At 33.6% G+C, this 20,694-nt stretch overlaps 1 protein-coding gene across 2 annotated transcripts in view; it reads left to right on the top strand.

Moving 5' to 3' along the window:
- Positions 1 to 20,694, top strand: part of CSMD3 (CUB and Sushi multiple domains 3) — a 1,245,616-nt gene that overhangs the window by 844,706 nt on the left and 380,216 nt on the right. For both annotated transcript variants that reach the window (XM_078441978.2, XM_078441977.2), the window contains 3 exons: positions 6,975 to 7,091; positions 13,374 to 13,589; positions 15,261 to 15,449. In XM_078441978.2, coding sequence (XP_078298104.1) covers positions 6,975 to 7,091; positions 13,374 to 13,589; positions 15,261 to 15,449 — 522 coding nt within the window. The remainder of the gene's footprint in view (positions 1 to 6,974; positions 7,092 to 13,373; positions 13,590 to 15,260; positions 15,450 to 20,694) is intronic.

Below are 20,694 nucleotides of genomic sequence, written 5' to 3'. Positions count from 1 at the left end.
CTGCATCCTTACAAGGCATCAATTTTTTGAAAGATCAGATCTTGTCCCTTTGAACCTCCATCTAGATCTGTCCTATGTTATATTCCTATTTAATACTGAGCATAACTTGACATGGGCTCAATTTATTCCTTTTTATCAATGTCTGAGTTTTGTATAAAGCAACTACTTAATTTTTCATTAACTGGAACTGAACTCAACACCCTATTATCTAGTATACTGACCTGATTATTTCTTACCTCCAACCTAAACATTTTCCCCAGAAGAAACTAATCCAAATTTCCTAGGATAAAGGGAGGAAATGTGAATAAATAGAATTCCCTTCCCTCATCCAAGAATGTAACCTTGTTTGGCCTTGATTACCTGGATACTCAAGGTACAGAATGCTTCACTCTCACACAGATCATCTCTTGTGATGATGGACTCTTTCACAGTCCATAGTTAACTGATTCACAAAGCAAACTAGACAATTATGATTGGTTGTAATAATGATGACAGCTAACATTTATTGACGGTTCACTATGTGCTGGTACTGCTACATTATAAATAATACTAATACTAATACTGATACTAATACTAATACTATATATATTAACTCATTTTATCTTCAAAATAACTATAAACTGAATGATATTATGGTCACCACCTCACAGGTGAGAAAATTAAGGCAAACAAAGATGAAGTATTTTGCCCTGTGTCAGGCAGAGTCAGGACTGAAACTCAGGTAGCCTAGATTCAGATCCTATGTGTAAGTCCGCTATTATACTGGCCCCTGCCCACATTCTCCATAATAGTAAAGTAGTAAAATCCTTTAAAATGGAAGCACAATTATACATTTGGCATTCTTTCCTCCGTGATGCCACATATTTATTTTAAGAATTTTGTATAGCTATTTAAATAGTGCACTACTTGGAATATGTGACTAGAAAATGATACATTATCCTTTTTACTATCAATTCTTTTCAAATGGAAAGAGTACTTTGAATTCAGGTCTCTTTTCTGTATACATAGGTTTCTGAGTAAAAACTGATCCTTTTTAAATTTATCTTGTTTCATTGTTGACCAAGGAAATTTAAACCTCAAGTCAGAAATGGCTCAATTAGATTCTGTGCTATTTTGACAATTTGATACCTTATCTTTCACCAGAGTAGCACCTGTATTGCCACTTATACTTTTCTCTATAGTACTATCCATTCTCTAATACCTTTATGTGTTTACCATTCACTTTTCTACCAGAATGGCAGTTTTATATAGCAGGAACTTTGTTAAGTTTACTACTATGCCCTTAGTGCCAAGAGCAGCTCCTGTCACACAGTTGAGACTCCATTAATTCGTGCTGAATGAAAAGAATGAATGAAATATACTTCCTAACCTTTGAGGAATACTTAACTATGTTTTGATTTTGCATATATATTTTCCACCCTTTTCCTCCATCCACATTTTCCCCCCTTACACTGGAAAGTCCTAGACTTCTCCTAAGCTGTGTCAAAATCTTAGTAAGTTTTTAAAGGTTATTGACTTATGCTTTCTGTGGATAAGGCATCTGGGCAAAATCTCAACTTTTCTTGGACCCTGTCGTTCTTTATTTGCTATGGCATTTTTTTTGTTGTTGTTAACTTATAACCACTTTTTGATTCACTAAATCAATATTCATTAATTTTGCTGTGTAGGCACTAAAGAAATATTGTTGTTCATGGAAAAACACTGTCTATATTCTTGAGCTACTGGAGGAGATAACAGTTATACTCATTTTCTTATTTTCCTTATTATATTCTTGAGATCAAGAACCATACATTCTTCTTGTTTCTTTAACATATATTTTTAAAAGACATCTTCTGACATAACAGAAATTCTATTCACACACACACACACACACACACACACAGCCACACAGTTTTTACTAGCTACATTATTGGATCTCACTCTTGAATATCTCTACAGTGTTTTTCATAGAACTGTGATTTGAATGGCTCTGGAGAAGGTCAGACAAGAAAAGCTAGGATAGCATTCTACTTTGACCAAAAAGTGTCAAAAGTAGTGTGTATGTCAAAAGTAACAGCCAGGTGGTATTTTCTATGTAGTTGGGACAGAAGATTGTCAGGAGTATTAGGGGTAAATTTGAGGTCATATGCCTGGTATGACTCAACCCTTTAGGAACTAAATATTGTTAATTAAGATAGCTACCTATATGATAAATAGTTGGGTGGGCCATATGTTCTGAATTGCTTAACACAAGACTTATTTTCACCTTTTGTCTTGGCGCCGCAATTTCACCCTCATATTATCCCATTTTGTTTTACAAACACTATAGCTATCTTATTGGGGGTGGTGGGGGTGGTGGTTAGATACTAGAGAGATTATACAATTAGCTCAGGATCACCCAGGGCATAGAGGCAGAACACACAATTGAACTGAGTGTACTTAAACTCATAATCTCCCTTATTTCTTCCATATTATTAAAATATTAAATTTAAATGTTCCATATAATTAAAAGGTTTGAGTATATAGGCTAAACTAGCAAAAGAGTATATGGATTGATGTTTAGTATCCAAGAGTTCAAGATAAGCAAATATGCATGGTACTTAAGTAAAAAGAATTTCTGATATGGGTTTACAGTTCAAATTGGGGAAACCTGGAAATAGAAGAAAACAAATTCCAGATTAAAAAGAAACAAACAAAAAAATCATAATGGGATATGTATTAGGTGGTTATTTCTGTGTTCCATTGTAATATTCAAAATGTTTTAATGGATCTCAGTCTAGAAATTGTCTGCTCGAGTTAGACAATTGAATGCTTGCCGGGTATATATCACAACAAAGAGCAAGGTGTAATTTTACAGGTCTGGGCAATAACATTCAAGGGCTTGGCTTTTGAGGAGACTTTACTATTTTAAAACTCTGATACTTAACATGTGACAAAAGTAGTAATCATATGTGGCAAAAATCAGAGAGGGAAAAAGGAAACAACTACTAGCCAAGATCATTGTATGTCTGGCTAATTGCCCTCAACTCATCTTTTGGGCTATCATTGTGACCTTGCTGTGCTACTAATCTCTGTCCTTTTATATGCTTATCCTTGCCAGCTGTTTGCTCTAATATAAAGTAACTGGGTATTATATACCCATGTACATTTTATCATTCCCTAATTTCTCTGCCATGTTTCACTTGATATACAATTTGTCTATCTCCCATTCACAAGAACGTAGAAACCTATTATGTCTCTTACAAAAGTATTTGCATCCCTAAAGACATATGGCATCCATCAGCAAGGTTGATGGGATAAACTAGAATTTCTTTAGAAGAGGTGACCTACAAAAACAGATAAGAGATCCATGACATCCTTTTTGGACACTCTAATTTTAATGAAGTTTACCTTACAAATCACCATGTGTTCTCTCAAACTGAATTTAAAAAATATTACTGGAGCAACTTTCTCAATGCTCTGTGTATCACTGTATCTTTTTATAATATATTTGAGTTCCATTTTCTATCTCAAAGTAAAATAAAATCACATGTAAGATTTACCTTCTTTCATTCATCTTACAATTTTAGTCTTGTCATGAGCGATTCTAATGGGCTGATTTCCTCTTATACTTTCTTAGCATTCTAATAGGAAGGGGACTTTTTAGAGAAGCAAACATCATCAGATTGACAGGATATTCTGTAATAAATTAACCACTTATAAAATTAATCCAACTCAACCTGCATTAGCATGTATCACTATGCATTATATCAATGCATGTGTCGTTAATTTCTTGTGATTGTTCAAAAAACCAATAATACAAAGCAAATACAATTCCAAATATTTGCAATGTAAAATAATCTCATTTAGAAAGATGAAGGATTTCATTAGGTTGATGAAAATGATGCTGTGGCTGCTGCTGATGGAAGACTGTTTCAATTACAGATAAAAACCATTGACAAATGAGAATTCATAAGATATAAACCAATTAAAGACAAGAATACTGACACACTTAGGTTTTAGGAGCTTTCAAAAGAGAGTGATTTGAATATGAAAGGATTGAAATGAATCTCTGAGAAAATGAAAAATATACTTGAATAGTTTTTATATAGATTGATCATTTGAGGGGAATGCTACAAATTAAACATAGGTGAAGGACATCATAGCTTGCTATAATTGTTATTATTTTTTTTTTGGTAGAAAAAATAACTTGTGAAAGCAAATCAATACTTGATTCAAGGGTCTGCTTAAGTGGTGCCTAGGTGGCTCAGTCAGTTAAGCATCCCACTCTTGGTTCTTCTCAGGTCATGATCTCCTTGTTCATGTGTTCAAGCCCTGCATGGGGCTCTGCTAGGGGTTTGCTCTCTCTGCCCCTCCCCTGCTTTCTTGCTTACTGTCTCTCAAAATAAAGAAACACTTAAAAAAGAAAGAAAAATGTATTGGTCTGCGAAATGCAAAAGTTAAAAAAAAAAAGAGTTGGCTTAAGATCACAGACTCTGGAACAAGACTGCTGGAGTTCCTCCGTACTTGCTTTTCATCTGTAAATTGGGAATAATTACAGCACTTTTCTCATTGGGTTGATATGGGGATTAATGGAGTTAATAAAAATAAAAGTCTTCAGAATAGTACCTGTCACATTGGAAGTTCATTGTGAGTGGTAGTTTTTCTCTTGTTAAAAACTAGTGATCAGTTGCAATTTTATCCTAAGTTTTACAATATAAAATAAAGTATGCATTTTCAGAGTTTTCATATTTTTAGTTTCATCTTTCAGAAAAAAAGACCTAAATCACACTCTTTGTCCATAATATACCATGAAATTCTATTTTTAAGTCCGTTCCTTTCGAGGTCTTTATCTACTACTAATATCTTCAAATAACAGAAATCTCCCCTGTGTCATAAAAATGCACTCTGTTTATCATCTGGTTATAATCAAAGTAATAATATAAATGGTCATTAGTAGTATATTAGTTATGCACCATTCTTCCTAAATATATTCATGTGTTTATGTTTCTCTAACTTTATTCACTTATCTGCAGAAAGTCCCTTTAATGGTCTGTCTTCAACATAGATGTGGTAGGTGTAACTGACAGAAAATTGTCAAGAAATCCTCCAAGTACAGAAAGGAGATTTGACAAAGTAGCATTATCCCAAAGAATGCTGATGTATAGAGGGCTTTCTGTCTACAACTTGTACACATGCTGGTTACACAGACATGCACAGGAGCACATGTCTGATGTACTGAATAAAAATTTCACATCTCTTTTTTTTGTGGTTAATTTACAAATTAATTTAACTCTCTTAATTTTGATTCTCTGTTCACTAAGTGTTACTCTAGCTGTATGAAAGGTAGTCCTTTCACATGATAGAGCACCTTCATTCGTCACATTTCAGTCAACAAATTCACACCATGTTGCATTTATTTATTTATTCATTCATTCATTCATTCCAGCTCTCACAATAGTGAAAAAAGGAAATATAGTGTATTAAGAATAAATGGACATATGTAAAAATAATCTAGGGAAAAAAATAAACAGTCCTCTGTCAAGAAGTAGAAAGCATATGCATTACAAGGAAAGTAAAAACAGGTCAACTTAGCACCACCATTATCAGCAGGATACAGTGGAAATTGTATACTTAGCTCTTAAATTGATCACAAAAACGCAATGGACCTGTTTTAAAAATTGAAAGGAAATTTGAGAGGTTCAGTAATAATAGTTGCCAATGAAGTCCTATGCAGGCTCTAAACAGGAGCCTAAGGTAGCAAACTGTGCATATTATTGCAATGTATTGATAATAAATGGAATTGAAAGCATGGGTTTATTTTGGTTTCAGGGAGGCAATCTATAGGACAACTTCAAGAGAGGCACTTGAAAAGATCTTCGTTTACTCCTGGGTGGAGTAAAAGAAATAATAAAGGAGAAGTAGAAATGGATATTAGTTTATATACATATGTAAATGCTTATATATATATGTGTGTGTACACACACACACACACACACACACACACAAACACACACCTATATTGAAGCCTGCATGCTTAAACACTTACAGGAATTGCAGACAACTTATTTCTAGTCAGGTCAGTGTAGAATAGTAGCCAACATTGCCTCAACTCTCTGAGCATCATCACTTGGAGGAAATCATGGAAAACCATAAGGCCAAACTCCCCTTTTTGTGTTCCAGGGAAGTTAAAGAAGGATCAGAGCAGACAAGGCCATATGTTGCATTCACAGCCCCTATTTCCTTTGCCACGTCCAGGAGAGCTGGCATCTCCACCTGGAATTTTTAATACTGATAAGACTATCTGGTATACCATAACCACTGATGGTTGTTGAATGTGGTAGAAGGCATCCTAAACCACAATTTGTTCTAAAAAAATGAATCACATTTTAATTTATTGGACCTTAGCTCATAAACATGTATTTATTTTTAATACCTTAAAGTATTTGCTTAAAAGCTATAGCTTCTCAAAAGTTCCAGTTTCTTCATGACACTTCCTGGAGAAAGGCAGAAGTGCAGAAGCAGCCTTCAAAATTTCTGCAGCTTTGCTCATTGTTTTAAAAAGAATTATATGAAGAATGACACATACCCCTTTAGGAATCTAAAATAAATGATTTTGCATAATTAACAATTCATTTTCTTAAAGCTTAATAAAAGAGGGGCTGCTAAACAATTAATTACTCATGTTTAATTTATGACCAATTTATGCAAATGTTACTTGTAATTAGAAATGTGTAAGATAAGTATGTACTTCAAATTCAAATGGGGGAAGATGAGCTACGTTATCTTGAGGCTAATTCCCAGAGGCTATTACGTACCTTTTTCTTCTCCAGGGCTGTGTGGATGAAACTATTTCCTAGCATTGGAAGAGGTTTTTTACACACTCCTGTTATTACCGAGAAGTAGCTTAAGCAAAGAAAATCAGATTCATTCTATTTCAAGCGAGGAGAGATTTGTTCAGCCTCTGCCTCTCTAACTATGACTGATCATATGACTGTATTTCTTTGTATTTTCAGCATTATGTGGAGGAGATGTTAGAGGGCCTAGTGGAACAATATTATCACCTGGTTACCCGGAATTTTATCCAAATTCTCTGAATTGTACGTGGACTGTTGATGTAACTCATGGAAAAGGTAATTTGCCTCATGCAATGATAATTGGACTATCTTCTGAATTCTCATTGCATCTATTTTTATTTCATTGTCCTTTACAATGTCATTTTGCATGAGCAAAAACAGATCAGTACTAAAATATGCTAACACAAAATTCAATCTGAGTAACCGGAGCAGAGGATTATATTTACTTTTCCATAGTATTAAATACACTTATGTTTTTACCAGAAGGGTAATGTAAGAGATATTTATTTTCTTTTGGTATATTAAACTAATGTTATTGGGAATTTTCATGTCAACAAAATCTCCGACATGATGGCTTTTGTCTCTCTCACGGTATTAAGAGGCTGATTTCAAAAGTTCCAAAGGCAATAGGAAGATGATCTGAAGAGCTGAGCCAATTGTAGAGCAAACATGACATCTTTATATACATTGTTTTTAACATGTTTATGATTGTTTATGATAATTATATTCGTCATATGAATTTACAACCATTCCAGAAATACTTGTATATCATTTTTCTGTTAGAACTGCAGATATATCTCACATAACTGAATGGGAGTCTAAAACTGCACTGTTCGTATGATCGTTGTTAATAAATGTCTTTTGAACAAATAAATGAAAGGTTCTGTAGAACTAAATATGGTTCATTCAGGCAATACAACCAAACTTCTAAGCTTGCAGAAGTAATTAAGGCAACACCTTAGTGGGAAAACAGCGATCCTAATATATCAAAACAAAAATGGATTAAGATTATTTCCCTAAAGATCTCTATGTGCTAATCTTTTAAAAAAGGGTACATTTGTTCATTTTAAAAACTGCTTTGGAGAAGTAGTTTTCCTTTTAGCTCTGTTGTTAAATTGTTCCTATTGATTTTTACTATTATTCTGTACTTACTGATTTTACTATAGAAAATCTTAAAAAAACAATCTCAGCAATGGAAAGATGCTATTACAATTTTTAAAATTAAAGCTTATGTTTAATACGTTTGAATTCACTGTGTTTTCACAAATGAAGTTTGCCTTTATTAAAATTATACATCATTTTATTGCGGGTGAGGATTATATTGGAATTATTATTATAAGGAAATTAAAAATTATTGAGAAAAAAAGTTAAAATGAGTATTCTGGTACTGAACAGCAGGAACGAAGTAGAAGACTTTGTAAACTGTGGTTTTTGTTGTTCTCCATAATACGAGACTCTTTGCTGGAAGTTAACCAGAGCATCCTATTATTCCAGTGCGCAGTGGATTAATGGAGTTTAAAATAAGCTTCCTTGTATTATACAAGACAATGGAAGGCTACATACTGCTTGCTATGTAAATAGAGGTTTAATTAACACTTAAGGTTTTGCGTCTTCACAGGTTGCAAGTGTTAATTAAATCTGTATTTACATGGCAAGAAATGCAGATTTAGATGCTTTCCTCTAAGAGCCAACAAAATTTGTTAGAAGTACAACTACTCCAAAGGGTAACCAAAGTTATATGAAGGATAATCTCTTAAAGTTGGGAAGAACTGTCAAGGTAATACAGTGTAACCTGTCACCTAGTATACCACTTTCTATAGTGTTCCAGAAAGATGATGAACTGGCCTGATATTGACACTTGTGTCGACAGGAAACTTCTTTCTTGGGAAAATTTGCTCAATTTTTGTACAATTCTAAATGTTTGAAAATTATTCTGCAACTGTTATCCCTGTTCTGCCCTCTGGAGTTAGACAAATCAACCCAAACAACAACCTCATCCTTTCTCCACCCTAACTCTGCAACACACCAAGTCACTTGACTGTGCCCATGATGTTTTCATGTCTGCTGCCCCCATGATCATGCGATCATGATCAAGAAAACCTTTATCCCAGGGTCTTCTTCCCAGACCTCACTTCCTTCAATTTTTTATCACAAGATATTTTCATTGCCATTGCCATTCTAATCACCATTCTCTGGATGTCTTCCAGTTTATTGATATCCAGAGATATCAACATCCTTCCAAAATGTGGTTTTCCAGAAGAAAACACAATATGGCATTATTTAACTCCAGAAATGTTTTCCATTAATGAAGCCCATCCATGTTTTTGTTAATTTTTTGCTGTTACATCATAATACTCATTTAAAGCCCAAATCCTAAAACTGTGTATTTGTACAGTTGATTTTTTTTCGATCTTCAGTGCAAGCCCTTTTTTTAAGAATTGATTTTATCAAGGATCAGTAGACTCTTGCAAACACCTTGTGAAGTCATGTAGGTGTTATTTGTATTTTATAGACAAGAATCTGAACTCACTAGACTAGGTTATTTATTATACACTCAAAGCCAAGGTGCCTGTGAAGGTTGGACAAAGAACTTGAATATACATCCTATGACTCCACATCAACTGCTCTTTTTTCTGAAAGCACATTACCTCCCTACCTATATTTATATATTTCATTGTCATTTAGATGTCTTCATCACCACTCCCCATAATCCTGTTTTTTGTTTGTTTGTTTTTGTTTGTTTTGCTTATATCTCTTCCATTTGCTTAACCTTGAAATGACTCCTTAACCTTTATCCCGATTCAATAGCCCTAGTGGAGGGCAGTTGAGGCTTTTATGTTTACCCCACTTATATTTTATCATATTAGTCTTTATCCAGAGTTTTTGTGAGATCGTTTTGAAACAACTTACATTTTATTTATATTTATATCTATTGCTAGAATTTTCTTAAATAATCATGATCGTCAGGACTTTAGGGGTTTATACAATCTTGACTAGAACAGATCTAAGTATCTAAATATTTAAGATATAAGATACTTCAAACATACCATCAGTAACCCCTTCACCACTTAACACTAAGTCAAGGTGTTCAAATACAAACAGTTGTTTCAAATTCAGTTAACCATAGTATCATCCAGCCTATATTGCTCCTTATTTACAATGATACCATAAGAGATTTTCCTTAGACATATTTCAGAAATCAAGATGCTAATTATGTGTTCTAGGGGCGCCTGGGTGACTTAGTTGGTTAAGCCTCCAACTTCAGCTCAGGTCGTGATCTCACGGCTCATGGGTTCGAGCCCCACGTTGGGCTCTGTGCTGACAGCTCGGAGCCTGGAGCCTGCTTCACATTCTGTGTTCCCCTCTTTCTGTCCCTCCCCTGCTTGCATTCTGTCTGTCTGTCTGTCTCTCTCTCTCTCAAATAAATAAATAAATAAATAAACATTAATTACGTGTTCTAGTCCACTAGAGATCTGAGGTGGGGATGGTGGAGGACTATATTCAAAACAAAACAAACAAAACAAACAAAACAAAACAAAAAAACCTTGAGCTTTTAAAGGTAGATTTGTCACTAGATAAAGCACAGTCTAATCCAATCTTAAAAACTTAAGGATCAGAAAAAAGACACACATGAGTCTAAATGACACCGTCAATGTCATGGTTGGTGACATAACTATAACTGAAATTTAGATATTCATGATATTTTGATTTTAAGCCCAAATCTTTCCCATTATGTCTGTAACAGTAATTGCCTTCATAAACCTTCTTTAATGATCACTTTTCTGAGAAGATACTATGATGTTGAAACCACTGGCTTGTCCTCACTACTCCTCAAATACCCACTGCTCTATTAAGATTGTGTGTCCTTACCTATCTGCCCCTTCTTCCTGTAATATCTATCCTTGAGCTGCTCCTCTACAAAATTCTGCTCATTTCTGAGATTCCTTGCCTTCGGAAGCCTCTGCTGACCCTTCTGACAAGTGGGTTACTTCTGTTTCTATCCTCCTGTCCTGACTTATATTAATCACCTTTATAGTACTTAGCAGAATGTTTGAACTTTCCCTCAGATAGACCAGGAGTTATTCACGGTCTTCTAGATCTTTATATTCGGTAATGCCTATGGTATAGGAGTCTCTCAGTACCATTTTCTTACTTGGATTCATTGACCTTTAGCAGAATTTTGAAGGTCTTACCTTGTTGTGAAGTAATAAAAATAGATTTTATTGTTTAAATCATAATCTGACAAATAGAAGTTTCCTTTTATAAAGTGGCTGGCTAGGATGGAGTGACAAAAAAAAAAAACAATCAGCTCTCATGTTGAATAATAACAATAGCTAACATCTGCTGAGCCCTTCTTCTGTGCAAAGCACTGTGTCAAGCCATCCCCGTATATTGGCTCATTTACACTTAAAGTCAACCCTAGAACACCATTTTACAAATGAAAAAAGTAAGTCTTAGAAAGGCAAGGTTACACTCAACAATGGGCTTCTTAATACCGTCATCTAACAAAATGTTTAATTTTCCCACATATTAACTTAGTGATATGAGAGTAAATACATTTTTCTAAAAATATATGTTATGTGCAAAAAAACATTTTTCTTGTCATTTGTCCATCTACTTTCCTATTCTCTAGTTTTTCTTCGTTTTATTCCATAGTAAATGTCAAATTGACTTATCTAAATTTCAACTTTTATGTTGTTTTATAAATATAGATAACAATTACTCTAGATGGCAAAGCATTGTCTCCTTGCCATACCTACACGCAACATTTTTATTTGCATCTAGCTAGGGCCAATTACCACTTTTATACTGAAGAACATTTCAACGACTGACTCAATTTCTGGACTCCTTCTATGAGGGCTCTTAGATTCCTGCTCATTGTGGAGAGGAAAAAAAAACAACTTACATATTTAAAAAGAGTTTGAAAAATAATATTGTTGTATATTTCAAATCTTTTCCAAATCCAAATCACTGGCCCATTATACAATAATAACCTTGTCTTATAATTGCTTATGTTTTCGGTGTATTTGGTCTCATTTTATATCCTTTTTTTTTTAAAGCAATGAAGAGTGGAAGCATATTCAGCATTTTGAGCTACAGTGTCAATGAATAATATTAAAGAATGTTACTTATCATACTCTGGGTTTTGGGATTTTTTAATACATATTTTAATGATTTTTTTTTTTTTTTTTGGTTAACTTAAAAAAAAATACTTCAAGGGAAAGATGAATGTAGTAGTCATCCTTTATTTCACATAGTACCTTACCCCACAATAGGAGGGTTTTGTGTGGGTGTGTGTATAACTGTCAGTCTTTAACATCTATTTTAGACAATATCATTGAAAACTCACGTAAGACCGCAAGGCAATGCCACACCATACTCATCAGAATGGAACGAATGAGAAAAAAATGAACTATTGACAAAGATACAAAGCAACCAGATTTGGCAATGGAAATATAAATTGACACAGCCACTTTTTAAAGCAGTATCTATTAGAACTACTGTTGATGACCCAGTAATGGGGCATGACCCAGTATTTATTTCCACTCCTAGCTATGTCCCCAACAGAAACAGATCTTCTTCAGAAGACATACTTGAATATTCACAACACCATCTGCATTCATGCTAAAACACAAAGTACCTAAATGACCATCAAATGTTGAACAGATAAATGAATATGGTGTCTTCACAAAATTAAATGCTATACTATATATGACTGAAAATAAATAACTCACAACCACATGCAAAAATAGAGATGGATCTCACATACCTCATGTTGAGTAAAACTCAGACCCAGAAGAGTATATGTTATATGAATCCATTATATAAACTACAAAACATTTATATAAGGCAGCAAAATTAGCCTATGCTACTAGAAGTTGAGTGAGTGGTTACTTTTGGCAAAGTGAAGTGATAGAAAAGTTTCACCAAAGAGGCTCTGCTGGTGGTAATGTTGTGTCTATTGATCTAGTTGTATTTGCAACAAATGAGTTTAGTTTGTGAATTTCAGGGATCTGAACAATTATATGTGTAATTTTCAGTATGTTATACACACAGGTTGAAGTGTGTGAAAAATAGTCATTATATTCATTCAACAGTTTCTCCCTATGCCTGCTATATATTTGTCTTCTAGAGTTAAGCATCTTCGGAAGTTGTGTGTTGTATCACTAAGCACTGTTTTTGTGTTGTTTGAGGAGATTGCAGAAGGAATTGAAGGAGACATGTAAAGTATTTGCCAGAAAGCTGCACTTCTATATCAATAAAGCATATGAATTTTCCTTGATATTTTCAGAAAACTCAGGTGATTTCTTTTCAGGCATTGATTTTTAAATTTTATTTCCAAGCAGTTTCCAAAACATGACTCACTACATGTCTTATAAGAAAGCTAAAAGGAAAAAAAAAAGATTTTATTAGATGATACACTTGGAATATTTTATAGCAGTGCTTTTCATTTTCAGAGAATTTAATTACAAGGCAAGTCCTGGTTTTAGTTAGTTTGGTAACTTCCTGTGTTTTACCGATATACTTTGTGAGTCTAATTTTCCTGTTTCTTAATAGGTGTGCAGTTCAATTTTCACACCTTCCATTTGGAAGACCATCACGACTATTTACTGATCACAGAGAATGGTAGTTTTACCCAACCACTGGCACGCCTTACTGGTTCAGAACTTCCTTCAACAATCAATGCTGGTCTCTATGGAAATTTCAGAGCTCAGTTGCGCTTCATTTCAGATTTTTCAATATCATATGAAGGATTCAATATTACATTCTCTGGTAAGAAAATAGACCAATTAAAAAAGCTTTTGTAACAAAGTCCGTTTTTTTAAAGTATGCGCATAATTTAGGTATGGCAAGACAGAGAGGGAAAAATGACAGACGAGATGGAGCAGGGGGAAACAAATCTCTATCAATAAATTTTAAGGGAAGTTTGAAATACTTTGAAGATTGTCTATAGTAGTACATTTAAGAGAACCTTTAAACAAAAGCTAAATAAATAAATGAATGAATTGCTAGAAACTCTAAGTAGATTAATTATATTTCTTTAACTTGCATTCCTACAAAATTCTAACAGAGGGCAAAAGTAGCTAAAATGCTTAGTGAACTTAAAATGGAAATCCAAATATATATTTTAGTTAGACTCAAATGAATATGAATTAAACCAGTGATATTCTATTTTTTATGTGTCTTAGAAAAGGCATGGTTTACAGGCCAAGATTAAGGTAAACTCAATTTAATGATTTGGAAACATGATCTAGAAAAAATTAATGTGGTTATCCCTCTATTCTAGAATAACCTCATCTAGAGACAACATTATAATTTGGAATCCAGGAAAAAAATTTGTACAACCAAAGTGAATAAAAAGTTTTGTATCAGTTAGAGTTCCACTTTCTAGTGAATGGAATAATGAGGCAAGTAGTTATTTCTGAATACAGAGATATTAATAAGTAAATCTTATGTCCACTTGCTAAAATTAAAATTGTAATATTATAATTATATATATTTATTATATAATGTATATACATAAAATCACACAAATGCTAACCTCGTTTTCAGTTCTTACTCTAGTATTTGCATGGAAATACTTCTAAAATAATTAAGGTATTCTGTAATGAATAGTATATGAGCATAATCAATTTTAACCTAGAATGTTAAAAGTATATCCAAATACATTTTTAAAACAATAGAATAATACATCAACATGGAATAATCCCTTTTGTTCTCCATTGAAATTACAAGGTAAGTGCATACCCTGGGAATATTTTTAGATAAGCTACTTCTTCTTAGAATGGTATATAAATTATAATATTGTTGTTTAATCAACTCTACTCTGTTATACCTTGAAGAGTGTTCAGCTGTTCATTTTCATGATGTTCATTCATTGCTGGCAGAAATTGTTTTATATAAATCTATAATGTAACAATTTTCAGCATGTGGGCATTTCAGTCTTACATAAACCATTGCCTTTTGAAGCCCTGTGTTTTTCAGAATATGGATTAATAGAACTCTTTGTAGAGGAGAGGCGAAGAGCCTTTGTCATTTAGATTAAAACCATTAAGTAAAATGCATTTCAAAAGTGCAAATGATCTCATCCAAAATGTTATTTTGTGTTTGAAAATATGCATCTCTTATGCTATTATTATAAGTCAAAATCAGTGAAATGGAAATGTTTCTAACGCAGAGAAAAGAATAGGAGATAAATAGCTACATTTTCAATTTATCACTCGGAAGGTGACATTTTCTCATTTATATTGAATTTCACACATAAAAGTATTTATTAAGCTATTAGATCTTTCACAAAAGAAGAAAAGTATGTGTGTCATTAGCATGCGTCACTTATTAAATGTCTGACTAAGCCCGGGAGCATCCAGTTTGCAAACAACAGCGATATATCCTTAAAAGTGAATACTATCATTTTCTTCGTCCTTCTCTCCATCTAATTTACAGAATATAACCTCGAACCTTGTGAAGATCCTGGAATTCCTCAATATGGTAACCGAATCGGGTTCAGCTTTGGGGTTGGTGACACTTTGACCTTCTCATGCTCATCAGGTTACCGCCTGGAAGGGACGTCAGAGATCATCTGTCTTGGTGGTGGCCGACGGGTGTGGAGTGCACCTCTGCCAAGGTGTGTGGGTACGTGGTCAGCTGCTTTCATTTGCTTGTATGTGAGTCACTGTCCATGGAGTTGCATGGTTATACACCCTTTGTTCTTTTATGATCTGCTGAATTTCTTCATTTATTTCATATCAGTTATTTCTATTTGTTTTTCCACTTGGCAATCTGGTGTACCTCAGTTAACTTCTCAACTGCTCCATTTAAGCGACCATGCTTCTAAATTTGTTTTCAGATGAAGGGGAAAAGGAATCAATAGATATATAAATAGATGATTGATAGATAGCTGATAGAAGAGGATAGATGAGAGAAAGAGAATCGTATTTTGAGAACTTACAGAACATTTCATTCTTATATTCTATTGAGAGATGATTTCCCATGGCTTACAACTGAAGTTGTGGTGATATTTTGTAATTTAGGATTCACATTCATGAAAGATGATCGTGAAAGAAAATATGGCAAATAAATAATAGATAATTTGAGGGCTATCAAGGCATGTATTGACTCAATATGTACAATCTATATAATTACTCTATTATGATCAATGAATTAAGCTGGCAATTCATTTTATATTGTGAAATAAAGCATAACAATAGTTACGGTATTGCAGTTTGGAGCCACCACCCACACCAACCTTTGAAAATTAATATTTTAACTGATGAAAAGAAAAAAAAAGATTTTTCCATAGGTAAAATGAGGGACTTCTTTTTTTTAATGTTTTGTTTATTTTTGAGACAGAGACACAGCATGAGTGGGGGAGGGGCAGAGAGAGACAGAGACAGAATCCAGAAAAGGCTCCAGGCTCTGAGCTGTCAGCGCAGAGCCCAATGAGGGGCTGGAACCCACAAACCGTGAGATCATGACCTGAGCTGAAGTTGGATGCTTAACAAACTGAGCCACCTGGGCGCCCCTGAAGGATTTTTGATTAAGACTTAAGTCATTTCCTATTTAAAGTAGGAAAGAAGGAGGCAAAAATTTCTTTGGGTCATTAGCCATTCTCTAGTTGTCAGTATTTGCTTTGATGACAGAACTAGATACAAATGGTCATTTTATAATTATTTTATAAAGCTTTTAAAACTCTCAAAAGCATTTAATTTGAATTTATTTTAATTGTAAATGTAATTGTGGGTCGCAGATCGGTATAAGTTAGAATATGCTACCACTTCAGGCAAAGTGTTAGAGTTTTGATCTATGGTTCAAGACCTTGTCTTTTCTATGCAAGCAAAACACCCCAAAGATGAAAAAGAGAATGAACAAGATGCCCTCTATGAGTTACTCAATATATTATCGAGTACACGAAATGTGGGAGTTCCTGTGGGTCCCCAAATCGAGTAAGAAAAATATGATCTTCCAGGTTAATGTGGGTCTGAAGGCTTTTATAGTGATGAGATTGTTTTCACAGCCTCTGTGGGTTATATAACGGACAAGATGATATATAACAGATGAAAAAATTTTTTAAATCCTAGGCTTTTATAGAAATAGCACAAACAACCACAGAGGCTTGAAGTTGGGAGGCGATGAGCACATTCTCAGAGAATCTTTTCAGAAAGCTATGTACTGTGCAATCTTTCTGGTTTCGTTTGTTTTGTTGTTATTTTTTTTTTCCTGCTATTGCCAGATTTGGAATTCCCCTCTTTACCTGAATTTCCCCCATTTTAATTTTTTGGCTGATGTGCATATTTTCAAAGGGCACTTAATGAGAACCTTGGGAATAGTTCAAGTGAGGTCTATTGAGTGTGTGGGTTTAGATGGCGGTCATTTGATATTGGATTAATTCTTTTTTTTTTTTTTATAAAAGGTAAAAGATTTCTTCTGGGTTAATTCACTCCTCTAAACTTCATTTTTTTTTTTTCATCTGTAAAATGGTTACAACAGTGGTACCTAGTTCATTGTTATGAGTTAGTTATGAGGATTAAGAGATTAGCCATGCCAGTCAGACACCTAATATAATCCCAGGAAAATAGGAAGGATTCAGAATTTAGATGTTATTATAACACTTACTGTATTGAGTATACTCTGCTATCTATCCAGCCTATCAATCTAGTTTATAAAACCGATTATAGTAGGGAAGAAATCCCATTTTATAAAACGCTAACATTTATGTGGGTCTATTAGGCTCTTTCATATATAGTTATCTCATTTAATCCTTACTCAAATCCTGCTATTATCATCCTCCCTCCCACCGCCATTTTTCATCAGAGTAATCTTAGCCTTAGAGATTTTAAATAACTTGCCCAAGATCCTCAAGTTCGTAAGTGGCAGATGTAAGGATTTGTATGAAGTTTTTCATATTCTAAAATCCAGCTTTTTCTCACTAGGTGGTTTTATCTCAAAAGGGTCCGGGCAAAGGCGAATCTTGAAGGACTCCTTAAGGACTCTAAGGCAGAGTTAATATTTTCTCTCAAAGTATCAAATACATACCAGGCAGGCTGTTACACAGGTTAAGACATTGTTTGTGTGTATATTTTTAAGGTTTAGTTCATATTTACAATAAACTTTAATAAATGGAGTTATGAAAATCTGACTTTGCAAAAAAATAACTTTAAGTTAGTTTTTGTTTTATTAAAGTATTTCTTTGAGACTAGGTTTATTTGCGCCTAAATCTTTAATGGGAAGGATGAATAAAATCAACCTGTGGACAAATTTAGAAAGCAAATTATTGCCATGGGAATTTTCCCCCCACTTTCAAATAAGCTGTGCTTGCTTTTAAGCTTATTGAAATTTACAGTTAAGCCTATTGACTTTAATAAATTCCACTGTAGGTATACATTTAAGTTACAAGATGGGGAGAAATATTCCTTCAAATTAAATGACTTTTAAAAACTTTACTTCTCCAGTTTTCTTTTAACTTTTCTTCACTACTCTGCCTGTGCTTTAAAAGAAATGTGTTCCTTTTTGTATTTCTGGTTCCATGTATGCATATGTATATATTTCGTATTTTGTTATCTTTTCAAAGTTCACAGTCTTTCGTCACATAAAATGCAAATTATTTGTAAGTATTCATATGAACAGACCCAATTTTACCAATTCTCATTTATTTGGACAGTTTTTGTTTCTTTTTAGATTTTTTGTACTTTTCATTTTATCTCTCATGCCAATTCTCTAGTCCATACTTGCTTAAAAACTGTTGTTTAGTCCTTAGCATTATCAACCTCATAGAAAGCCTATGTTATAGATAGTGGCCAAATTATAAATAGATTGTATTCCAAAACTTTGCTTCTGTTTCAGTTTTTTGGAATCTAAATGGTCTTTCCCTGGCACAAGGTTGCAAATGATGGATACATTCCCAGAACAAACCATAGATAAGGTTTCAAATGTTACATCAAATGGAAAGCTAATACTAACATTTACTAAAATGATTTATATATATATATATATATGTATATATATATGTATATATGTGTATATATATACATATATATTTCTTATATAAGTTATGTAAGAAGGGGTCTGACTTTTTGGACAGTAAAGCAACTGATATTCAAAACTAATTACAGAAACTTGGTATATGTTTAATTTTGATTCTTTGTTTAGTGTATTAATTGCTTGGTGTCTTTCAGTTTCTATTGGTAGGGTTTAGTAAAAATTACCTTAGTTGTGGATGTTAGACAAGTAATAAATAACATTTTCACTTAACTAGTTTTTCTGAGTAACCTCTGTATTTATGTTTTAAGGTGATATTGTAACCACTAAAATATAATAACACCATAATATGGTCTTCACAATCTATAAAGGATTATATCATGTAGCGTCTCATTCCAAAAATCCATCAATGCCGTGAAAGTAGATTTAATGTACCTGTTTTATTATGAAGATACAATGTGTATAAAAAACACAAACTTACAGTCCGAGCCATGGCTGTCAGAATGTTCTGAGTCCCAGGCTTGCACTCAGTTCAGAGTAGCACACTGCTGTCTTTGACTGGAGGTTTCAATAAAGTTGGGAGGAAATCTGCTCTTAATTATAGTGGATACATGGCTTTGGAGAACTCGTTACGTTGTCTTCTATTTTAATCAGAGGAAGCTTCTTTGACCACGACCCATTTATCAGGGATTACTTACGTGCAGGGGAATTTGTAGAGGCAAGAGAAGAATCTTCATAGAAATTGAGAGCATTAAAGTGCAGAAGCAGGGATTTTTCTCCCTAAGAAGTGGTCCCCATTACCAGCACATAGTTAATATTTACACTCCAGCCTTTCCTAAGCTGTGTGACCTTTGGGAAGCTGTTCAGATCTCTTTCCTGCCAAGTTTTCTCAGATGTAAAATGTGGAGAATCACATCTATGGTGCAAGACAGCATATAGCTGTAAGCAATAACAGGCATGTAAGTAACCTAACACTTCAACACATGACCCTTGCTCAACCAACCTGTTTCTTCTTCTTGCACCTGCAACTCTTGATTTTTATGAACCAGCAGGAGAGAAAAGAGAAGAAAAGGAGATGAAAAAGTTTAATGTGCTATCAGAAGCTAGGTATTTCACACATACAATCTTATTTCCTATTGAAAGATCAAGATGAAATTTTTATCTTAAAAAAAAAAAGTATACCCATAACTACGTTTACATTTTGGAAGAGATAAAAATAATCAGCAGGTAAAATGATATTTCAGTGAACATATTTTATATTTAAGTGATTATCCTGGAGAACCGTGTCTCTATTGAAAAGGGTAATCTGGCCATCTTTTTAAGTGGCAACAAAATGTCCAAAAGCAAAAAAGTAAAAATAAAAATAAAAAGTATTAAGAGAATTTATTACTTTGAAATAAGAAACACTGCCCTGTTTCTGGTCAAGAAATGAGTACCAGATTTCCTTTTCTAAAGTTCACATGACAAAGAACACTGGAATTTCCATTATCATCTTTCTAAATCAAGAAAAAACTTGCATATTCTTATTCAGCCTCCAAATATACCAGAAATCATGCCAGGTCATGTTGCAAATAAACAAGGAGTTAATGAAAGAACAGATTGTTTTGGAAAGTAGATTAGCAAGTTCAGTGTTAGTAATGACTTGTCTTTAAGCAGGACTCCACACATTGTAAGAAGCCCACGCATTTTGAAATCATTTTAAAAACATTAATTCATTCATCCTCACAGTCCCCCCATTTAACACATCTACTTCTATTTCTAATTTTACGTGTCATTGATTTTTTTTTATTTGACCTTGGACAAGTAACAACATCTTTCTTTAATCATATGTCAAATGAGAAAAATGATAACTCTGTATTACATATCTACTCATTTTTCTCACTTTTCTGACTTTTTAGATCAT

This window comes from Panthera onca, chromosome F2 (assembly GCF_046562875.1).
Source record: "Panthera onca isolate mPanOnc1 chromosome F2, mPanOnc1 haplotype 2, whole genome shotgun sequence".
NCBI classification, from domain to species: Eukaryota; Metazoa; Chordata; class Mammalia; order Carnivora; family Felidae; genus Panthera; species Panthera onca.
Note: the sequence above shows the minus strand (reverse complement) of the source record. Positions and strands in the feature narration are given on the sequence as shown.